The sequence below is a fragment of the Aegilops tauschii genome, chromosome 5, assembly GCF_002575655.3.
Source record: "Aegilops tauschii subsp. strangulata cultivar AL8/78 chromosome 5, Aet v6.0, whole genome shotgun sequence".
Lineage (NCBI taxonomy): Eukaryota > Viridiplantae > Streptophyta > Magnoliopsida > Poales > Poaceae > Aegilops > Aegilops tauschii.
The window spans coordinates 282,900,644-282,924,860 of record NC_053039.3 but is presented as its reverse complement, the minus strand read 5'-3'; the positions used below and the strand labels follow the sequence as shown (position 1 = coordinate 282,924,860).

At 46.6% G+C, this 24,217-nt stretch overlaps 2 protein-coding genes across 2 annotated transcripts; both read left to right on the top strand.

Annotated features, from left to right (window-relative positions):
- Nucleotides 1-141: 141 nt before the first annotated feature.
- On the top strand, nt 142-1,576 carry LOC120964893 (GDSL esterase/lipase At2g04570-like). Its single transcript, XM_040389925.3, has 2 exons — nt 142-672; nt 748-1,576. Exons 1-2 carry the CDS (start codon nt 283-285, stop codon nt 1,447-1,449), a joined length of 1,092 nt encoding a protein of 363 aa, XP_040245859.1. The 5' UTR covers nt 142-282; the 3' UTR covers nt 1,450-1,576.
- Nucleotides 1,577-2,431: 855 nt separating this feature from the next.
- On the top strand, nt 2,432-4,537 carry LOC141022772 (uncharacterized). The gene is made up of 3 exons (XM_073499029.1): nt 2,432-2,602; nt 3,332-4,085; nt 4,335-4,537. Exons 1-3 carry the CDS (start codon nt 2,432-2,434, stop codon nt 4,535-4,537), a joined length of 1,128 nt encoding a protein of 375 aa, XP_073355130.1.
- Nucleotides 4,538-24,217: the final 19,680 nt, after the last annotated feature.

Here is a 24,217-nt window from a genome sequence, read left to right as displayed (position 1 = left end):
TTGAAAGCGCCACCGAAACTTGGTTAACTGCTACTAGTGGTTGGCTTGCAGTACGAGCTAGAAGAATGTACCAGCTTGGTCCTACGTTGCATGTAACGAATCACTCAAGTGCCAAGATTGGCGGCTGCAAGAAGTCACCGCCTCAGAGATGGATGAGCAAGAAGCTCGGCTCATCCTTCAACCAATCACCATGCCTGGCGGCTCGTACAGTGCAGCGGCACTATAAATCTTACGCTCACGCAGCCACTGCCCACAGCACGCGAGAATTCGAACTAGAGAAACATGTCCTCTCTGCGACATGCCATGCCCGTGGTCTTGGTCCTAGTGCATGCCGTCTTGGCACTGGCACTCCAGGGCCCCGCCGCTGGTTCAGGCGAGGTCCCGGCGGTGATTGTGTTCGGCGACTCCACCGCGGACACCGGCAACAACAACTTCATCCAGACCGTAGCCAGGGGCAACTACGCTCCGTACGGGCGGGACTACGCCGGCGGCGTCGCCACCGGCCGCTTCTCCAATGGCCGCCTCCCCGCCGACTTCGTCTCCGAGGCGCTGGGCCTGCCGCCCTCGGTGCCGGCGTACCTCGACCCCGCCCACACCGTCCACCATCTCGCCTCGGGCGTCAGCTTCGCCTCCGCAGGCTCCGGACTGGACAACATTACCGCGCAAATCCCGGTAACCATGCATAAATGCAACTAATGTTCAAAAAGAAAATAAAAGAAAAACTAAAGTTGAATTTGATTGACGCAGTCGGCGATGACCCTGAGCGAGCAGATCGACCACTTCAGGCAGTACACGGAGCGGCTGAGACGGGCGAAGGGCGAGGCGGCGGCGCGCCGCATCATCGCCGGCGCCCTCTACATCTTCAGCATCGGCGCCAGCGACTTCCTGCAGAACTACCTGGTGTTCCCGGTCAGGGGCTACAGCTTCACCCCGGCGGAGTACGAGGCGTACCTCGTGGGCGCCGCGGAGGCGGCCGTGCGGGCCGTGCACGGGCTCGGCGCGCGCGCGGTCACCTTCGCCGGCCTGCCGCCGCTGGGGTGCCTGCCGCTGGAGAGGGCCGTCAACCTCCGCATCCCCGGGGACTGCAACAGCGCGTACAACATGGCGGCCGTGAGCTTCAACCGCAGGCTCGAGGGGATGATCGGCAGGCTCGGCCGGGAGCTGCCCGGGGCGCGGGTGGCGTACGTCGACCAGTACGGCCTCCTGTCGGCCATGATCGCCAGGCCGTGGGAATATGGGTTTGAGAACTCGGCCCAAGGATGCTGTGGCAGTGGCACGGGGTATGTGGAGACGGGGGCGCTGTGGAGCTTGAAGAGCGCGCTGGCGTGCGACGACGCCGGCAAATATGTCTTCTTCGACGCCGTCCATCCGTCGGAGAGGGCGTACAGGATGATAGCTGGTGCGATCCTAAATGCCACGTCCCACTCGCGCTTGCACCGCTTCAACTGACGCTTCTCCGAATTCGGACGTCAGATACACAGTTCCTAGAATGATGGAAGCAGATTTCATACATGTGAAACAAACAAGTAAAAAGTCTAGTGACCAACCGCAACACGATGTTGGAAGTAAACCCAACGTCCGGTCTGGTTAGTACGTGTCCAACTAGTATATGAGTTAGTTTCCGTGTAGGACTAGTATCCTATACCGATTCATCATGTAACTAGGCAGGCTAGCTGCCATTTATACCCGTGCAAGTCCCCTGTAAACCAAACCACGAGTTGAAAAGCAATAAAGAAGAACACAGGCTCGACGCGAGCCTGCTGGCTATCCAAATAACCGTGCGTGTTGCTGCCCTGCTAGAAGTGCTAGTGCATAACTAGTACTTTTCACGTCCAGCAAAGGATCAATTCTCAAAAAAAAAAAAAAAAAAATTAGGGATCAGGTGGCCAGCTTCACCTCGACGCACAGGCACTTCGTCGAGTTCAGTCAGTGAGTTGGTTCGTCGTCGTCGGTAGTTGTTGTCGTCGGAAAGTACTCGGCGTCGGGACTGCGCCAACACACGATCGAACGAAACAGTGTAGCGAGCAACTGGGCTTTCTAGATGCAGCCAGAAATCTTCTCTCTAGCAATTTCAATCAGACCCAGCAGCAAATCGATAAGCAGCCCACGTTTGTTGAGCTGGTGCGTGGCACTGACCGGTGTAAGCTGGCTGATTTGCACACGGAAAAAGTTAAGGCACTCTTGATCTACGATCCTAAGAGGAGAGCTGTTGTCCCCAGCCGCTTCTGCAGCTTCCACCTGGCCAGCTTCGACCATGATGAAGAGAGTGTACTTCTATATTAACAGGTCACAACCGTAGACTTCCTTCTAGCTCTAGCTATTATAATCAGAAGCGTTCATGCTCTTGTTTGTTCTGATTTGTTTCTTTGATCTTTATTAATTTGCAGCAAAAGTTCCACTTGGGCCACCATATGAAGCTGATGCGGCTAATATGGCGGGTTCATCCATCAATGTCATCTCCTTGAGGGTTGTTAAATCTGGCCCTGAGCACACATACCCAGTCGAGGTTTATGTCAGAGTTATTGCGAGGGATGAGGTTGACTACAAATGTGTCGTTCTGTTCGATCGTGAAAGGAAGGATGCCCAGTTCATCAATTCGGAGGTATATATTTGTTCCTTCCTTCATTCTTATACAGTAGTACAATTTAGATGTAGTACCCTCTTCACTGTAAATCTGCCATGCACCTTGGTTGACCAGTTATGTTATCTTCCTTTTAAAACGTTTTATTTAATTAATTGGAACATTATAGTGTTAGCAGGTTGTCATCATGTGCTATCTATTGTTTTGTCGATATAACTTACTAGTAATCTGCCTTTTCTTGTCAAGAAACAACACCTTTTCATCAGTTCTGCCCCCTTTTATTTTCTGTGAGATTTCTCCATTGAGGTCCTGTCACTTGTTTAATCTGTTTCTATGTAAAGTTGGATTATTTGAATCAGGAAGTGTCTTAATGTTTGCAAGTTTAGTCTTATGTCTTGCTCATTTGACCATACAGGTCATAAATGTATAGACCCTCTGTAGAAACAGCAGTGCAGGTCCTGTCACTTGTTTAATCTGTTTCTGTGTAAAGTTGGATTATTTGAATCAGGAAGTGTCTTAATGTTTGCAAGTTTTAGTCTCATGTCTTGCTCATTTGACCATACAGGTCACAAATGTATAGACCCTCTGTAGAAACAGCAGTGCAGCAACAGAATGATGTTGAGTATGATTTTTGAAATGGTTTTGGTTTATCTGATGACTAGTCATGCTTTCCATGTCCAACTTTATAAGCTTGTTCAACTACCTGGAGTCATGTTTTGATTCTAATTGTTGTTCTGAACCCTTGTGCAGAAGGATATGTTAGCTCTGACAGGTCCACGCCGAGCATTGGTTACTGATGGCTTGATGTGTTTCGAGTTCGATTTAAAGGTCAAGGGCAAGGGTGGGCCTGATTGTGATGTACAGTTCAGCAAAGGTGTAATACTCTACCGTCACAACTTCTACAACAAGCGCATGATCAGCCAGCTACCTAGTTTCCAGAGTACGGTGAAATTGGTATTGCAACATGTGGCATCTCCAATGGCAGCTAGTGTTGAAGTCAGTCTTGTGAGAAAACAACAGCTTGGTGATCGTGCTGTACACTTCAATGGTAAAATAACAGTTGGGACTGCTAGAAATTATAGACAGCATATGGTTGTTTATGATAGTAGTCGTCTGCCTAGTGGGGACTTGGTGACGGAAACTGGCTCTCTTGTGTTGGATCATAACCTGTTAGCTGTCTCGCGGCGTATACGAGACAACACACTCAAGGGAGATGAACAAGAGACGATCTATGTGTGTTTTCTTGGTGCTGGTTCTGAGATTGAGGATGAGGATTATATTAGGCCTGAGGAAGAAGATGAAGATGAGGATGACATTGTGTCTGACGAAGAAGGCCAAGAGGAACCTGATGAAATGGAAAGCGCGGGTGCGGAGGATGATGGGGACGACCCTACTAGTCTTGTTGCTCTCAAATACCCTCTGAGTGAGACTCTGTGCGAACACGGCTCCCTCAAGCTGAAAGTGAAGGTTCATTGGACTGCTATCATTGAGGCGCCGCTGCATGGTGAATTCTTAACAAGATTGGGTGTCCTTTTAGACTGCATAATAATTAGTAAAATCTTGTGCAACGATCTAAACTGCCATGTCATAAAAATCAGCCTTATTAATTAATTAATTGTGTAATAGAGTTGCAGGTTCGTACATTTTTCTCTTCTCTTTCCTCATATTTAGGGGTTGTTTGGATAGGAAGATTTTGCTGAATCAACTTTCCCTAAATGTGTCTTGGGTTAAAACTTTCCGGGTGACTCTGAAGCTATACAGAGGTTACCCACTGGACGTTTAGAGGAGGATACATGGGCATGGGAACTAGAGCGTCATGGAAATTTCTGCGTCCAGGCCAACGTAATTCGCTTCAAGTTCATCAGTTGGAAGCAGAATGCTGAACACCTATTACTTCAAGTTCATCGTTCAAAGCAGAATGCTGAACAGTTCGGGCCAAATCCTGAAAAAAGATAAAAAGCGTTGTTTGATGAGCCTGCCTAAGTATTAGGTATTTGGTCAGGTAAAGTCTGACCAAGCCAATGATTCTTAGCTGGTATTGTTGGATGACCGGACTGAGACACACCCGGCCGTTTCTTTATTTTATTACTAGCAAAAGGGCCGGAAAAAAAAGCATAATCTCAGATGGTCATGATCACATTTGGTGCATCATTGAAATACACCATTACTCTCAACTTCGTGAAATCATAAAAAAAAAAACTCGTGAACACTTTTATAAATTTTCAAACATTTTTTGAACTCATGAACATTTTATACTATTTACAAAAAAATTATAAACAAATTGTGAACATTTTTATAAACAATTTTCTTGAATCCGCGAACATTTCTAGAATCAATGAACATTTTCCTGGAAACTGGTGGAACAATTTTTAAAATTTATGAACATTTTCTTTGATTTAATGAGCATTTTTTGAAATGCATGGCCATTTTTTTAATCAGCCAACATTTTATGAATGAATAAAAATATTTGTAAGTCACAAACAGTTTTTGAATTTTTAGGATATTTTTCCATTCATGAACATTTTTTGAATTGGCAAAAGTTTGTTCAATTCCATTAGCATTTTTTAATGCATGATTTTCTTAAAAAAATCATGAACATTTTTTATTTCCCGAACATTTGTTTTGAAAAGTTCAAACTTTTTTGAATAAGCAAACATAATCGCGAATATTTTTTGAATCCACAAAAAAATTATGATTTATTAAACATTTTATTTCAAAATTCTCATTTTTAAATTTTTGAAAGTTTTTTGTAGTTCCAAATCATTTAAGGGCGCTGCTACGCGTCGGCCGGCGGATGTGTTGGAAACATCCGCCGCATGGAGCTCCGTTCGATCAGCCCCCTAACAACCGTCGGATCTTACCATCGCGCGCGCGTGACCACCTTTTACTTCCTACAACAACCCATCTGTTTCGGAAACATATTCCCCTGTCCGCTGTCCTGACACAGCTGCATCCAGCGCGGCGCCAGCCTCCACCACCGCAAAAAACGCTGCCGCCGAAATCATGCGTCATGTTGCAATGTTTGACCACTCACTCTCTAACGTCGGGCACTCCTCCGGCGGTGCTACTCGGGCTATGTTTCTGAAACAAGACCCTTATTGCAGAAAAAAAACCTTCACAACCAAAACATTTCTTTTCTTTCTGAAACAAAAGACATGTTGCAGAAATCTTTTGAAACAAGACCCGAGTTGCAGAAAAAAACCTTCACCACCGAATCATTTTTTCTTTCTTTCTGAAACTAGTCTTGTGTTGCAGAAACCTACTGAAACAAGACCCTTATTGCAAGAAAAAGAAAAAGACTGGCCGCGCGGGATCCTGCAACTTTAAGTTCATCATAAGCTATGAGCTTCAGAGAAAATCACAGGGAATCCTACGGAAACTATGAGCTCCAGAAATCCAGAAATAATACAAGGGATCCTGCAGCTTCAAGTCCCTTTGCATGACATTACCAGTGCAGAAATTATGTAAAACAATCCTGCAGCAGATCCAAATCCTGCAACCTAACTACACCGGCGACCTACAACGCCGCCGAACTACCTACACCGGCGACCACTCTCCAACAAACCAGCCGTCTCCCTCCTAGTCGCACCGTCCTCGTCATCTCGGTGGTATGGATCAAGCCGCCCCGGGGAGAACCACCATGAACACCTACATAATTGCCAGAAATGCGGGGAAAGGGGGGGATCTCAGATCCATACCTGCTGGAGTCGACGTTGGCCACCGACGAACTGTTGGGAAACGTAGCATGCAATTTTAAAAAAAATTCCTACGCTCACGCAAGATCTATCTAGGAGATGCATAGCAACGAGAGGGGGAGAGTGTGTCCGCGTACCATTGTAGACCGAAAGCGGAAGCATTTGACAACGCGGTTGATATAGTTGAACTTCTTCTCGTTCCGACCGATCAAGCACCGAACGTACGACACCTCCGAGTTCTGCACACGTTCAGCTCGATGACGTCCCTCGAACTCTTGATCCAGCAAAGTGTCGAGGGAGAGTTTCGTCAGCACGATGGTGTGGTGACGGTGATGGTGAAGTGATCCACGCAGGGCTTCGCCTAAGCACTACGACAATATGACCGGAGGCGTAAACTATGGAGGGGGGCGCCGCACACGGCTAGGAATCAATGTTGTGTGTTCTAGCGGTGCTCCACGCCTCATATATATAGGTTGGAGGGGAGGAGAGGCAGCCAAGGGGGAGCCCCAAGTAGGAGGAATCCTACTTCGGCGCCTCCTAATTCGGCCTCCCCCCTTCCATATTCATCCGGAGGGGGAAGGAAGGAGGATGGAGGAGAGAAGGAAGGGGGAGGCCGAATCCCTCCCCTTCCTTCCTCTCTTCCCCTCTTTCCTTCCTCCTTATTTTGGCCTACATGGGGCGCACCTACCCCCGAGGGGCTGGTCTGTCCCCTTCTTGGCCCATTAGGCCCATGTAGTTGCCGGGGGGATGCCCGAAACCCCTTCCGGTGACCCGAAACCCCGGGAACACTTCCGGTGTCCGAATATTATCGTCCTATATATGGATCTTTACCTCTCGACCATTTCGAGACTCCTCGTCATGTCTGTGATCTCATCCGGGACTCCGAACAACATTCGGTCACCAAATCACATAACTCATATAATACAAAATCGTCATCGAACGTTAAGCGTGCGGACCATACGGGTTCGAGAACTATGTAGACATGACCGAGACACCTCTCTGGTCAATAACCAACAGCGGAACCTGGATGCTCATATTGGTTCCTACACATTCTACGAAGATCTTTATCGGTCGTACCACAATAACAACATACGTAATTCCCTTTGTCATCGGTATGTTACTTGCCCGAGATTCGATCGTCGGTATCTTCATACCTAGTTCAATCTCGTTACCGGCAAGTCTCTTTACTCGTTCCGTAATACATCATCCCGCAACTAACTCATTAGTCACATTGCTTGCAAGGCTTATTATGATGTGCATTATCGAGAGGGCCCAGAGACACCTCTCCGATACTCGGAGTGACAAATCCTAATCTCGATCTATGCCAACCCAACAAACACCTTCGGAGATACCTGTAGAGCATCTTTATAATCACCCAGTTATGTTGTGACATTTGATAGCACACAAGGTATTCCTCCGGTATCCGGGAGTTGCATAATCTCATAGTCAAAGGAATATGTATATGCCGTGAAGAAAGCAATAGCAATAAAACTTAACGATCATTATGCTAAGCTAACGGATGGGTCTTGTCCATCACATCATTCTCCTAATGATGTGATCCCGTTCATCAAATGAGAACACATGTCTATGGTTAGGAAACTTAACCATCTTTGATTAACGAGCTAGTCTAGTAGAGGCTTACTAGGGACACTGTGTTTTGTCTATGTATCCACACATGTATCAAGTTTCCGGTTAATACAATTCTAGCATGAATAATAAACATTTATCATGATATAAGGAAATATAAATAACAACTTTATTATTGCCTCTAGGGCATATTTCCTTCAGTCTTCCACTTGCACTAGAGTCAATAATCTAGTTCACATCGTCATGTGATTTAATACCAATAGTTCACATCTTTATGTGATTAGTTCACATCGCCATGTGACTAACACCCAAAGGGTTTAGTAGAGTCAATAATCTTGTTCACATCGCTATGTGATTAATACCAAAAGAGTACTAAGGTGTGATCATGTTTTTCTTGTGAGAGTAGTTTAGTCAGCGGGTCTGCCACATTCAGAGCCGTATGTATTTTGCAATTTTTCTATGTCTACAATGCTCTGCATGGAGCTACTCTAGCTAATCGCTCCCACTTTCAATATGTATCCAGATTGAGACTCAGAGTCAACCGGATCGGTGTAAAAGCTTGCATCGACGTAACTCTTTACGATGAACTCTTTATTACCTCCATAACCAAGAAATATTTCCTTAGTCATCTTAGGTAACTAAGGATAACTTTGACCGCTGTCTAGTGATCCACTTCTGGATCACTATCGTACCCCCTTGCCAAACTCATGGCAAGGTACACAATAGGTCTAGTACACAGCATATCATACTTTATAGAACCTATGGCTGAGGCATAGGGAATGACTTTCATTCTCTTTTTTTTTCTGCTGTGGTCGGGTTTTGAGTCTTACTCAACTTTACATCTTGCAATACAGGCAAGAACTCCTTCTTTGACTGTTCCATTTTGAACTACTTCAAAATCTTGTCAAGGTATGCACTCATTGAAAAATCTTATCAAGCGTTTTGATCTATCTCTATAGATCTTGATGCCCAATATGTAAGCAGCTTCACCGAGGTCTTTATTTGAAAAAACTCCTTTCAAACACTCCTTTATGCTTTCCAGAAAATTCTACATCATTTCCGATCAACAATATGTCATTCACCTATACTTATCAGAAAGGATGTAGTGCTCCCACTCACTTTTTTGTAAATACAGGCTTCACTGCAAGTCTGTATAAAACTACATGCTTTGATCAACTCATCAAAGCGTATATTCCAACTCCGAGATGCTTGCACCAGTCAATAGATGGATTGCTGGAGTTTGCACATTTTTTAGCACCTTTAGGATTGACAAAACCTTCTGGTTGCATCATATACAACTCTTCTTTAATAAATCCATTAAGGAATGCAGTTTTGATACCCATTTGCCAGATTTCATAAAATGCTGCAATTGCTAACATGATTCAGACAGACTTAAGATCGATACGAGTGAGAAAATCTCATCGTAGTCAACATCTTGAACTTGTCGAAAACCTTTTGCGACAATTCGAGCTTTGTAGATAGTAACACTACCATCAGCGTCCGTCTTCCTCTTGAAGATCCATTTATTCTCAATGGCTTGCCGATCATCGGGCAAGTCCACCAAAGTCCACACTTTGTTCTTATATATGGATCCTATCTCAGATTTCATGGCCTCAAGCCATTTATCGGAATCTGGGCTCATCATAGCTTCTTCATAGTTCGTAGGTTCGTCTTGGTCTAGTAACATGACTTCCAGAACAGGATTATCATACCACTCTGGTGCGGAACGTGCTCTGGTTGACCCACGAGGTTCGGTAGTAACTTGATCTGAAGTTTCATGATCACCATCATTAGCTTCCTCTCTAGTTGGTGTGATGAGCTACTTTCCAATTCAAGAGAAGGTACAATTACCTCATCAAGTTCTACTTTCCACCCACTCACTTCTTTCGAGAGAAACTTCTTCTCTAGAAAGGATCCATTCTTAGCAACAAAGATCTTGCCTTCGGATCTGTGATAGAAGGTGTACCCAACAGTTTCTTTTGGGTATCCTATGAAGACGCACTTCTCCGATTTGGGTTCGAGCTTATCAGGCTGAATCTTTTTCATATAAGCATCGCAACCCCAAACTTTAAGAAACGACAGCTTAGGTTTCTTGCCAAACCATAATTCATACGCTGTCGTCTCAACGGATTTAAATGGTGCCCTATTTAACGTGAATGCACCTGTGTCTAATGCATAACCCCAAAATGATAGTGGTAAATCGGTAAGAGACATCATAGATCGCACCATATCTAATAAAGTACAGTTACGACGTTCGGACACACCATTACGCTGTGGTGTTCCTGGTGACGTGAATTGTGAAACTATTCCACATTGGTTTAAATGAAGGCCAAACTCATAACTCAAATATTCGCCTCCGCGATTAGATCATAGAAACTTTATTTTCTTGTTACGATGATTCTCCACTTCACTCTGAAATTCTTTGAACTTTTCAAATGTTTCAGACTTGTGTTTCATTAAGTAGATATACCCATATCTGCTCAAATCATCTGTTAAGGTGAGTAAATAACGATACCGCCGCGAGCCTCAACACTCATCAGACCGCATACATCGGTATGTATTATTTCCAATAAGTCAGTGGCTCGCTCCATTGTTTTGGAGAACGGAGTTTTAGTCATCTTGCCCATGAGGCATGGTTCGCAAGCATCAAATGATTCATAATCAAGTGATTCCAAAAGTCCATCCGCATGGAGTTTCTTCATGCACTTTACACCAATATGACCTAAACAGCAGTGCCACAAATATGTTGCACTATCATTATCAACTTTGCATCTTTTGGCATCAATATTATGAATATGTGTATCACCACGATCGAGATTCAAAAAACCATTCACATTGGGTGTATGACCATAGAAGGTTTTATTCATATAAATAGAATAACAATTATTCTCTGACTTAAATGAATAACCATATTGCAATAAACATGATCTAATCATATTAATGCTCAACGCAAACACCAAATAACATTTATTTAGGTTCAATTCTGATCCCGAAGGTAGAGGGAGTGTGCGATGGTGATCGTATCAGCCTTGGAATTACTTCCTACACACATCGTCACCTCGTCCTTAACTAGTCTCTGTTTATTTTGCAACTCCTGTTTCGAGTTACTACTCTTAGCAACTGAACTAGTATCAAATACCGAGGGGTTGCCATAAACACTAGTAAAGTACACATCAATAACATGTATATCAAATATACCTTTGTTCACTTTGCCATCCTTCTTATCTGTCAAGTATCTAGGGCAGTTCCACTTCCAGTGACCATTTCCTTTGCAGTAGAAGCACTTAGTTTCAGGCTTGGGTCTAGCTTTGGGCTTTTTCATGGGAGTGGCAACTTTCTTGCCATTCTTTTTGAAGTTTCCTTTTCTTTCCCTTGCCCCTTTTCTTGAAACTAGTGGTCTTGTTAACCATCAAAACTTGATGCTATTTCTTGATTTCTACCTTCACTGATTTCAGCATCGCGAAGAGCTTGGGAATCGTTTTCGTCATCCCTTGCATATTATAGTTCATCACGAAGTTCTAGTAACTTGGTGATAGTGACTAGAGAACTCTATCAATCACTATCTTATCTAGAAGATTAACTCCCACTTGATTCAAGCGATTGTTGTACCCAGACATTCTGAGCACATGCTCACTAGCTGAGCTATTCTCCTCCATCTTGTAGGCAAAGTACTTGTGAGAGGTCTCATACCTCTTAACACCAGCATGAGTCTGAAATATCATTTTCAGCTTCTTGGACCATCTCATATGCTCCATGCGTTCAAAACATTTTTGAAGTCCCGGTTCTAAGCCGTAAAGCATGGTGCACTAAACTATCAAGTAGTCATCATACCGAGCTTGTAAAACGTTCATAACATCTGCATCCGCTCCTGCAACAGGTTCGTCACCTAGTGGTGCATCAAGGGCATAATTCTTCTATGCAGCAATGAGGATAATCCTCAGATCACGGACCCATTCCACATCATTGCTACTATCATCTTTCAACTTAGTTTTCTCTAGGAACATATCAAAAATAGAACATGGGAGCTATACGCGAGCTATTGATCTACAACATAGATATGCAAATACTATCAGGACTAAGTTCATGATAAATTAAGTTCCATTAATCATATTACTTAAGAACTCCCACTTAGATAGACATCCCTCGAGTCATCTAAATGATTACATGATCCAAATCAACTAAACCATGTCCGATCATCACGTGAGATGGAGTAGTCTTCAATGGTGAACATCTCTATGTTGATCATATCTACTATATGATTCATGTTCGACCTTTCGGTCTCCAGTGTTCCGAGGCCATGTCTGTACATGCTAGGCTCGTCAAGTTTAACCCGAGTATTCCGCATGTGCAAAACTGTCTTGCACCCGTTGTATATGAACGTAGAGCTTATCACACCCGATCATCACATGGTGTCTCAGCATGATGAACTGTCGCAACGGCGCATACTTAGGGAGAACACTTATACCTTGAAATTTTAGTAAGGGATCATCTTATAATGCTACCGCCGTACTAAGCAAAATAAGATGCATAAAAGATAAACATCACATGCAATCAAAATATGTGACATCATATGGCCATCATCATCTTGTGCCTTTGATCTCCATCTCCAAAGCACCGTCATGATCTCCATCGTCACCGGCTTAACACCTTGATCTCCATCGTAGCGTCGTGGTCGTCTCGCCAACTATTGCTTCTACAACTATCGCTAACGCATAGTGATAAAGTAAAGCAATTACATGGCGTCTGCATTTCATACAATAAAGCGACAACCATAAGGCTCCTGCCAGTTGCCGATAACTTTTACAAAACATGATCATCTCATACAATAACGTATATCACATCATGTCTTGACCATATCACATCACAACAAGCCCTGCAAAAACAAGTTAGACATCCTCTACTTTGTTGCTGCAAGTTTTACGTGGCTGCTACGGGCTTCTAGTAAGAACCGTTCTTACCTACACCTCAAAACCACAGCGGTGATTTATCAAGTTTGTTGTTTTAACCTTCGACAAGGACCGGCCGCAGTCAAATTCGATTCAACTAAAGTTGGAGAAACAGACACCCGCCAGCCACCTTTATGCAAAACTAGTTGCATGTCTGTCGGTGGAACCGGTCTCATGAACGTGGTCATGTAAGGTTGGTCCGGGCCGCTTCATCCAACAATGCCGCCGAATCAAAATAAGACATTAGTGGTAAGCAGTATGACGATCACCGCCCACAACTCTTTGTGTTCTACTCGTGCATATCATCTACGCATAGACCTGGCTCGGATGCCACTGTTGGGAAACGTAGCATGCAATTTCAAAAAAAAAATCCTACGCTCACGCAAGATCTATCTAGGAGATGCATAGCAATGAGAGGGTGAGAGTGTGTCCACGTACCCTCGTAGACCGAAAGCGGAAGCGTTTGACAACGCGGTTGATGTAGTTGAACTTCTTCTCATTCCGACCGATCGAGCACCAAACGTACGGCACCTCCGAGTTCTGCACACGTTCAGCTCGATGACGTCCCTCGAACTCTTGATCCAGCAAAGTGTCGAGGGAGAGTTTCGTCAGCACGGCGGTGTGGTGATGGTGAAGTTGAAGTGATCCGCGCAGGGCTTCGCCTAAGCACTACGACAATATAACCGGAGGCGTAAACTAAGGAGGGGGCGCCACACACGACTAGGAATCAATGTTGTGTGTTCTAGCGGTGGCCCCCTCATATATATAGTTTGGAGGGGAGGAGAGGCAACCATGGGGGCGCCCCAAGTAGGACGAATCCTACTTGGGTGCCTCCCAATTCGGCATCCCCCCTTCCATATTCATCCGGAGGGGGAAGGAAGGAGGAGGGAGGAGAGAAGGAAGGGGGAGGCCGAATCCCTCCCCTTCCTTTCTCTCTTCCCCTCTTTCCTTCCTCCTTATTTTGGCCTACATGGGGCGCACCAACCCCCTAGGGGCTGGTCTGTCCCCTTCTTGGCCCATTAGGCCTATGTAGTTGCTGGGGGGATGCCCGGAACCCCTCACTACAAAAAAAGACACATCCATGACATTTTGGGCCGAACGAATTTTTTTCCTGTCATGCTTATGACACTTCTATGACGATAATTGTGACAAAACCCGGTATCATCATAGATGTTGTGGGCTCCTACTTCTATGACAAAAAATCATGAAAGAAATTGGGCTTTTCGTCCTGGGCGGGCCGGAGACGCAGCTGCATGACATTCTTTGGCCGTCCATGACGGAAAAAACCGTGGTAGAAGCGAGGGCGAGGAAAATATCGGGGAGTTCCTGGTTAGGGTGGGTGGTCGGCGGCCGAGCAATACGCGTTTCTCTTGTACACATACGCGTGGGTGCGAGGCGTTGGGCTCTAACTGAACCCGAGCGAGGCGTTCGCCTACTGAACCTGAGCGATTGCACTGCAGGCTACGCGTTACTAAACCCGAGCAATCGATCGATGGCTGTTAGCTGAACCCGATTGAGCGATTCCTTCACTACAGCTGCTAACTGAAGCCGATCGATGCTGCCTCTTGATGAACAGTGAGCGTTGTTGGGGGGTTGGATGAACAGGACCCCGTGGTAGTAGAGGTCGTTGCCGCTGGATGAACAGTACGCCGATCGAGCCGATTGGGGGTGGATGAACAAGACCCCGTGGAGGGCTGGATGAACAGGACCCCGTGGAGGGCTGGTTGAAAAGTAGCCGGTAGAGGGCTGGATGAAGAGTAACCCGTGGAGGGGTGGTTGACCAGGACCCCGTGGAGAGGGTTGGTTGAACAGTAGCCGGTGGAGGAGCGGTGGAGGCTGGTTGAACAGGAGCCCGTGGATGAATAGTCGCAGGTGGAGGCTGGAGGAGGTCGACGGTGGATGAACAGTAGCCCGTGGAGGCAGTCGACGGTGGAGATGGACAGTATCTCGTGGAGTCCCGTTTTGCGGTACGCCACACCCCTCCCGATGAACAGGACCCCTGTTTTGACCGTAGTGCTCCAACACAAGTCTGTTTCCTCCGTTTTGCGGTACGCCACACCCCTCCCGATCAACAGGACCCCGTTTCGACCGTAGGAGGTCCAAGAGAAGTCCGTTTCCTCCGTTTTGCGGTACGCCAGACCCCTCCAGATGAACAGGATCCCGTTTCGACCGTGGCCGATCGAACACAAGGCCGTTTCCTCCGTTTTGCGGTACGCCAGGCCTCATTTCGATCGGCTGTTCTATCCAAGCTGGTTGGCTCCCGATGAACACGACGACGACGCAGTTTCTCCATTCTGAACCAGCCATGTACACGAGCCCTGGCCGTACGTATACACGAGTAGGCATTCGAGACCCCGCCCATATGTACATACGTGGTCGTATTTACTTTCTTGCACCCTGGCCGCTGTACATACGTGTACACAATATTAACGGGACTGTGTGACATGCTACGTGCGTGCCTCTACTACGACACGTGCCCTTCCTTACACGGCCACGGTTCATCACTACAGCCTGCAGACAGACCGATCGACCAGTATGTGCGTACACGTTCGTGACCAGAATTACAACGCTACGTACGCATCGACCAGGTGGGTCCTGACTGTCACGCACTTCCTTGTGTGCGAAGATGTAGCTGGTGGGTCCCAGCAGTCAGGGGGGAAACGTTTTTTTCGTGAAATACGGTGGCTCATCTGGTGGGTCCCTGGTGTCAGGTGGAGGAATAATTATTTTGCGCGTAATAAGGAGGCACTTCCTTGCTGCTGCCATGGACCCAGCTGTCAGCCTCTCCACGTACAGTACTCTTCCGATGGAAGTCGTTTCTTGACCACGTTGACCACGCCGCGCCGAGAGCACCAGGGCGGTGGACGACAACGAGGCCTAGGAAGGGGATGACGCGGAGCGGGGGAAGACGCGACAGTGGAAGCCCACTCGGAGAGGAGTACGAGGGTTCACTGGTTCGTCTGCGGTGTGAGGCTGCCGTCGCCGCAGAATAACAGGGGGTGTGGGTGAGTGGATGTCCTGGCCAGCGGTGGGTGTAATAGGGGGCGGTGAGGCCTCCACAGCATCACAGCCGGCCACGGGAGGCAGGAGCACGCGGCACGACCGACGCTGGTTTGGGCGGCTGGAGCAAGAAGACTAGAGGTTGAAGAAGCACTACGGCCGTTGGATGGACATCATACGGTCACTGGAGCTAGAATCATTCATATTGACTAAGTTGACAAAGCACTCCATCCCCGTCAACTTAGTAGGCCCACAAGTCAGCCCCCCACTATGGTGGGTCCCAGCTAGCAGGGGGGTATTCATTTTATTGTGCGTAATAAGGAGGCACTTCCTGGCGTGCGAAGATATAGCTGGTGGGTCTGACCTGTCAGCGGGGGGAACGTTTTTTTCCACGAAATACAGAGGCCCTTCCGGTGGGTCCCAGCTGTCAGGTGGAGAAATCATTATTTTGCGCGTAATAAGGAGGCATTTCGTTGCGTGCGGCCGTGGACCCAGCTGTCAGCCTCTCCACGTACAGTCCACTTCCGATGGATGTCGTTCGTTGACCACTCTGCGCCGAGCGCATCCAAGGTGGTGGACGACGGCGAGGCCCCGGACAACAACGAGCCGGAGATGGGAAGACGCGGGAGTGGAGTCGCAGACAGAGAGGTGTACGAGGGTTAATTGGTTCTGGTGCGGTGTGGTTCGGCAGTCGGTGGAGAAGAACAGGAGGTGTGGAGGGGTGGAGGGATGGCCTGGCCGGCGGTGGGGTAGTGCTTCACAGCGAAGCGTGCTAAGCAGCGCTGCTAGCAGCAGGAGGCGAGAGCAGGTGGTCCCGGCGGCGCTGGAGGAAGAAGACGAGAGATTGAAGATGGATGTCAGTCGTTGGATGTAAATTCAATGGCTAACAATGTCAGAATCATTTTTTGACTAAGTTGACAACGACTTGCGTTGGCTTCGACCTATTGGCCCACATTTCAGCCTCCAAAAATGTGGCACGTATTCAACCCATTTTTTCAGAATTTACAGTCAATTTGATTTCTTTTTTTAGAATTACAGTCCATTTGCTGGGCTGGGTGAACATGCGGCCCATTTATTTTTTCCTAAAAAATTATAGGCCATTTGCACTTTCTCGAAATACACGATTTTGCTGGGCTGATTCTAATTATAATGTTGGGTTGGGCGCAGCAATGTTATCAAAAAATAAACAGGGGCGGAGCATTTTGTTATAGATATATTTGAATAACAAGTAATTTATTATTACATTGGTCCTTAAATCTTACCAAGCTTTTGTACACAATCACCAGGATTTTCGTTGCCAAAAAATCCAGGATTTTATTGTTAAGAAATTATTTTTATAAGTTAATAAGATGTGGGATATTGTTTTCTTACATATGTAAGTATCTATTAAATATATGATGACAATAACAGTAATATATAATAACATATAAAATAATATATATATATAATATAGTTAGAAGGGAAACATAAGTTGGACCAGACGTTCCTATTCTTATATAGAAAAATAGAACAGACCTCTGCGTTTTCTTAAAAAAATACATAAGTTGGGCTGCCGATGTTTCAGGAAAAATAAAAACCTCGGATGGGAGGTCCATAGGCCGGTCGATACATGATGGCCCTCAAGAAAATACAAACCGGCATGTCGTGGGCTGCGCATGTTAAAAAAGAAAGCGTAGACGGGGCAGCCCACAACCCAGCTGATACTTGCTGCCCAGTGATAATAAATGATACCTGCCGGCTCCTCGGCTTCGTTGTGAATTTATCTCCTTTAGTAACTACGTTGAAGCACCTAAAAAAATGTAACTACGTTGACAAACCCGTGGGCCCCAACGTCAGTATAGCATTAGGAGGAAGTATTTTTTCAATGAGGCACTTGCTTGCGTACGGCCATAGACCTGGTGGGTCCTGACTGTCCGCCTCTCCACGTACAGTCCTCTCCAGATTCCTCTCATTTGTTCAGCATGTTCACAACGGCAGATAGCGGCGCCGCGACGAGCGCACAAAGGCGCAGGAGGAGATCGGACCACCTGAGGCAGTGCCTTATTTGTAACGAAAGTACTGAACTAGCCCAGTGGCCAAGTGACACTACCCGGCAGCTGTTCCGCCTGGGTTCGATTCCACCTGATGCAGGGAAAATATCTCCAAATTTTTTGCCTCTACCATTATTGACATGTGGGTCCCCATTGTCATCTACGCACACCACTTCCAACACTTGCCAAAACTTCGTCCCTCGTTTTCTCTGTTTTTCGCACACTCAACATTGTGTGGGCATTTTGAAAATAGCATATCTTTTTGACTGTGCGTCATATGAAGATGTGCTATGCATGCATGTTGATCAGCATGATGTTAACTGGCTGGTAGTTCCATTTTCGACCATGAATAAAACTTCCAACATGATGTTATCCCTGTTTAAAAAGGCCGTGTTAATATAAATGCTCTGCCTCTGAAAGTTGCAGTTTCTTATCTGAAACTGAACTTGCAGTTTCTTATTTGAAACTGAAACTTGTAGTTTCTTCTCTGAGAATCACATTGTCTGCACTTTTATACTCCTATGAAACTACATTTTTTTAAGTGCTAAAAATAGATCTCTAGAATTCATAAAATACTTCATATGCTTAACACTGCAATTCTGAAATTCAAAAGGCATTCATATATGAAAGTACTCTCAAAATACACAACACAAAACACAATTCACAACCTGCAAATACTGACAACCCTAAGCTCCTCCTGACAATTCACAACCTGCCCGAGTATTTGGCTGGGGGCAGTCCCCTCCTATTCCTTGGTGGCAGACAGCCGCCCCGTGAGAAGATGTGAACGTCGAGGGAGAGGATGGCGGGGAAGCGTCATCGGGCCAACCGCTTTTCTCCTCTTGCAGTTGGGTTCGGTCGACGAAGACTCCACTGGCTCGCTATGGCACGACACCCTCACAAACGGCACCCCATAGATGCTCGATCCTTCAATCTCTGGTGGATGCTCCATCTGGGATCGATACTCCCACCACCGCTCCCTCATGATCAGATTCGGTGAATCTGTTTGCTCCATGGCCCAGAGGAGTAGCTCTATGTACTCCCGCGCGACTCCCTTCAGGAGTATCGCCGCCTTTTCGCTCTGTTGTAGATATTTGGCCATGGATGTCGCCGTCGCCGCTAGTTGGTCCTTGTTGTCAAACCAAGACTGTATCTCCAACATCCTAGCTAGCTTCACAGGGTTGCCGTCTACGATCCTCACGTATCGGTTGTACTCCTCCATCGATCTACTTCTCCACAACACCTTCACTCGCCGGCGGTGGTTTTTGAATGGAAGAGGAGAGGAGCAGTGCTAGTTTTGTATTAGAACGGGAGAGGAGCGACGCTGGTTTTGGATCGGAACATGAGAGGAGGGGCGGTGGTTTTGAAATGGAAGAGGAGAGGAGCGGCGCTGGATTTAGATTGGAACAGGAGAGGAGCGGCGGTGGTTTAAGAGGAGAGGAGCAGCGCTGGTCTTGGAAGTATTTTTTTGTTTTGCGTATTTTGGATCAAAGTTTGACCACGTACTGTATTTGACAAGCAAAATGTGAGTGCATGTCACCAAAAATTGTATCGTTTGGTTCGTATCTGAATGTACTTTCAAATTATATTATTTTTGCAATGTATAACATATATTTTATTTGTGAAAATCATGGTCAATTATGACCTAGAATAAAAGGGAGACTAGTTAATGTGGGGTCGCTTTCTTAATTGAAGGGTAAATTGATTTTGATTTTGATCCAGTCACAGCGTGCCGGCCCCCTCATCCAATCCTAAATCGCTGTCGCACGCTCCTCTCCCTCTTCTCCATTGCAAAACCACCTCCTCTCCTCTCCATCATCTTCATTCCAAAACCACCGTCTTGCCTCTCCCTCTTCTCCATTGCAAAACCACCTCCTCTCCTCTCCATCATCTCCATTCCAAAACCATCGTCTCGCCTCTCCCTCTTCTCCATTGCAAAACCACTCCCTCTCCTCTCCATCATCTCCATTCCAAAACCACCGTCTCGCCTCTCCCTCTTCTCTATTGCAAGACCACCGTCTCTCCTCCCATCTTCAAAATCTAGCACCGGACCACTCAGAAGGACATATATGGAGAGGATGCAACAGCGAATCAGGCAGATCGCCGGCGGCGACCAGGCAAAGTTAGTCAGGTTAAAGGAGATCCTTACTTGGTTTGACAATGAGTGGGAGATTTCAAGGACGGCGAGGACCATGTGGCAATGTATGCGAAAGAGCGAGACGGCGGCGATGAGGGCGGCGATGTACTCCTCGGCGGTAGTCACGCCGCAGTCCTTCGAGTTCATCGAGTATCTCCTCTGGGTGACGGAGCAGACAGATTCGCCTGAGGCGAAAGTCAGGCGGAGGTGGTGGGCGTACAGGTCGAATGTCAAGCACCCAGAGGATAACGAATCGATCGAGTACGGTGTGCCGTTCGTGAGGGTGCAGAGCCAGCCAAAGCCACAGGAGTATTCGTTCTCCCATCGCAAGAGGAGGCCGGATGGCGCAATGTCCCTTCCCTGCCGTTCTCCACAGTTCCCTCGACGCTCGCCTCATTTCAACAGCAGCGGTAGGGTTTAAGGTAAGCTTCGCACTAACCTAATCTTCCATCTGCTCATGCTTACAATCAGTCAGCTAATGAAAATCATGCTTACGAAATGTAGCTGAATAACCCTATTTGCACAGATAATGAAAAAGCGTGATTACATTATAGTGGCACTAGTTGACGAAACATACACTAATAAATAGAAGAAAATATTGTGATAGTATCATAGTATGCCATGCTGCGAGGGCGAGATGGGCCCTGCGACGCCTCATACGGTACGCCTCATACTGGAAATCGACCCAAGTCTCCCCGATACACCTTCTGCCAGTGATGAACATCAGTGTACAACGGTAGTACAAGGAGGGGCCTTGTGACATTCCAAATCTCTATTTTTGTGCAGATCAACTAAAATTAAGCACCCCAGTTTGCAGAAACGCTTAAACATTAACAATAGGACTAGTTGATGAAACATATACTAACAAAGAGAAGCACTTTCTTTATCTACATTGGAAATGAAATGATAGAGATGACACTCGCTCTATTTTAACTGTATTATTACTTCATTTTATCAGTGGCACTAGGGTCGAGCAGGTGGCAAACGAGGTGTACCGTGCGTCGCAAGGATGGAGGCCGGGGGTCCTTAGACTGGGATGCTAAAGCTGGCTCTTTCAGTCCCTAGCTTCCCCCCTGATGTTTCTGTGGTAGCATTTGGGTTGTAATCCAAACTTGGTCGAGCTGGTGCTGCATCCCCCTACCTCCCTATCTTATGTGGCGAACTTGTCTCCTACTAGTACTCAGTCAGTTCTAGTAGTAGTTGCATAACTGCCTGTTTACACTGAGATGTTGTCGGATAATGGTTCTCTATGGTTGGGTTTCTTTAATGAAATCGGAGGAAACCCCCTCTTTTGATATATAAAAAAAATCAGTGGCACTAGCGGTGCGAAAACATTGCCTCAAATTAATAGTGCCACTAGATTAAGGTGCAAAATAATAACATTACTGCTTTATCATGGCAGTGCCAAAACAGTAGCACAAGAGCAGACTCAGCATGCAGGATCTTTGGCAAACGGTCAGACCGACAAGCGGATTACTGCTACAGAGTTGGTATTTGGGCACGGGAGAGTAGGCGGACCAGGACAGTTGCATTTCTAACAAAAAGAAGCAACTTACCTTAATGGGAAATTTAGCAGGACATGAAAAAAAGTGCCATTGATTCATATTACTGGAGGCATTACATTGAAAACAACATTAGTTTAACGTGTCCTTACTTTTAACAATGCGACTGCTACATTTTACCAGTGGCATTACATAAGAGTGGCTCGGGGCAACAAACATCAGAACAGGATATCTGGGTTGTCCCATTTTTGTTCGGTATAGCCACCTTATACTATGTGAGGCTAGCAAATCTAGTGCTAGACTTACTCTGTTGACTTGTCCCCTAGTCCCCACTTTCTTTCCCTTTTCAACCAATAGATCGGGTTTATATTGAGTTTGTATTGCGTTTCCCTTTATTTCCCTATTAGACCAAGAGACCAGTTGGATAGCCAGTCTCTGCTACTTTTCGCCCCCATTATTTCCTCTTTCTACCAAGTCCTAGATTCAGGTAACAAATCTTCCCCCACCCCCACCCCCACCCCTTTCTTCCTGGTTTGAACCAAGTAGTACTAGATTCGAGTGCGTGAACTAGTTTTACCTCTTAACAGTAAAAATTTAGGTGGCTTTCGAACAGCCGATCGATCCTATCTACGAGGGGGCCTGAGAAATAGTAAAAGATACAAATGCAGTGATGTCAGGAGCTCGGGAAGTAGAGCAAGGCCGGTTTCGAAGGAAGTTATACCTGAGGGTCGCCGGGATGTCGCTAGGTGGGCGGCGGGAGGCTGATCTATCCACACTACGGCAGCGAGGAAGAAGGGGTCGGAGGCCCTCCCTAGCCAGCGGTGCTTGGGAGAGAACGGCAAGGCACGCTGATCGGAACGCGCCGGCAGTGGGTAAGAGCCGTCGCCGAGGACGACCGCGTGAACGTTGCACCTTCTCACCTTCCCCAGCGGAGAGGATCCAGCTGGGTCTGTAACCAGCGGTGAGCAGAGAGAGAGTGTGGCCACCACTGTCGTGTTTAGATCTGGAGAGGACGACACAGTGTGAAGAGAGCAACACTAGCAAGCAAGTGCGAAGGCTCCTGCCTATATAGTGGAGTACTAGTTTTCTTTTGTCTACCGGAGCCGGCTTGACCTCGTGAATGACTGTCGGGAAGTCTTCATGCATGTGCCCCGGAGGCGCAGTTGTCGTCATTTTGATCTGAAGCACCGGATTATAACATATAACACGAAAAAATGCCACATGACAAGAAACCATAACCTCACTGCCCAAAAGAGACAACATGAATCCCGACGGACAAACTAGACGAGGATCAAAGCTCAAATTAAAGATAAACTCATAGAAAAGGGGTCCATCGATAGATGTCCTAATTAACATAGCCGGCTTGACCTAGATGGCAGCCGAGTAGTCTTCATGCATGTGCCCCCAATGACCAGCGCCTTGGAGAAACTCAGTTGTCGCTGTTTAACCCTCGCAGTGATTCGAAGCACATGACACCTAATATTGCGAGATGACAAGAAACCTTTTTTTAGATTTCTCATCAGAACTACAGCCCTATACAACACAACCTGCACGATATGTAGACGATAGCCAATCCAGGCGTGTCTGCTGGATTCTGGTCACATGCATGGACGAACTGATCTTCCGTGTCATCCAGGGATCATCCATGCACCAACGTCTGTACAACACTTCTCTAGTACTATTGCTCGTCTCTCTCTTCTATTAACTCACCCGACTTGCGGGGCCGGGGAGTGTGCCTATGGTCGGTTCTCAATTGCGGTCCCACATGTGTGTGCAAACGCAATATGACGTGCGTTCCATTCGGAGAGCGGCGTGCCAGACCGACCGTCCGTCTGGGGTGCGACGCGAACGCGACGGGCGTGCTGTATACTCCGTACATGTGTACTGCCGTTTTCTTGAGGCTTTGCTCCATGGCGCAATCCATGGAGTACTATTTAAAATTCGAGGGCGGGGCTTTTCCCGCGCGGTAGGCGGGGCAGTTCCGCCTAGTCGGTTCGACAGAGACGCGAGAAGATGAGGGAGTAGGCTGCTGCAAACGTAGGGCTGTGTGATTTGACAACGAGTTACTGCTGGACAGGTGGGGCCCCGTGATTTGACTTGCCATTATCATTTTAACTACGGCGCTACGACCGGCGTGAGTCTCCCGATTCCTAACCACCTCCTTGGTATACAGGTGCCTCTCCCAATGCTCCACCATGTAAAGGCTGGCTCTTGCATGAGAGCCCACTCCTCCACTTTTTCCTTGCGTCTTTCCTCGACATATGCAAAAATGCCATGTAAGCGGGCTTATAGCCCACTATTGTACTTGCTCGTACAGGTGCTAAGCCTGCCACATAGGCATAAAGTCTGATGTGGCAAGTTAATTAAGAAGAGAGAGACTAGTTTGGTGACCTCACGAAGAAATGGTGCTAAGCGCATGTACCTAGGTGAAAAGACAATTTTGAGTCTATAGCTAATTAAATGAAGCAAACTTAGTAACAAAAAACTAAGCACCTATGCATTGGGGACTTGAGTTGCTAAGCCATTTAATGCCCTTAGCACCTCATCTAAGCACCATTTCATTGGAATAGGTCACTCCTTGGCAAATGCAATAAATACTACGAAAAAAGAGATAGAGAGAAGTAAAAAAATACTCTTATAGCTAACCATATAGCTAACCTTGTTGTATGAGTGACTAAGTGATGACTATGTATGACATGCAAACATCAGATAGCCTAACGCACTGTGTTAAATCTCCAA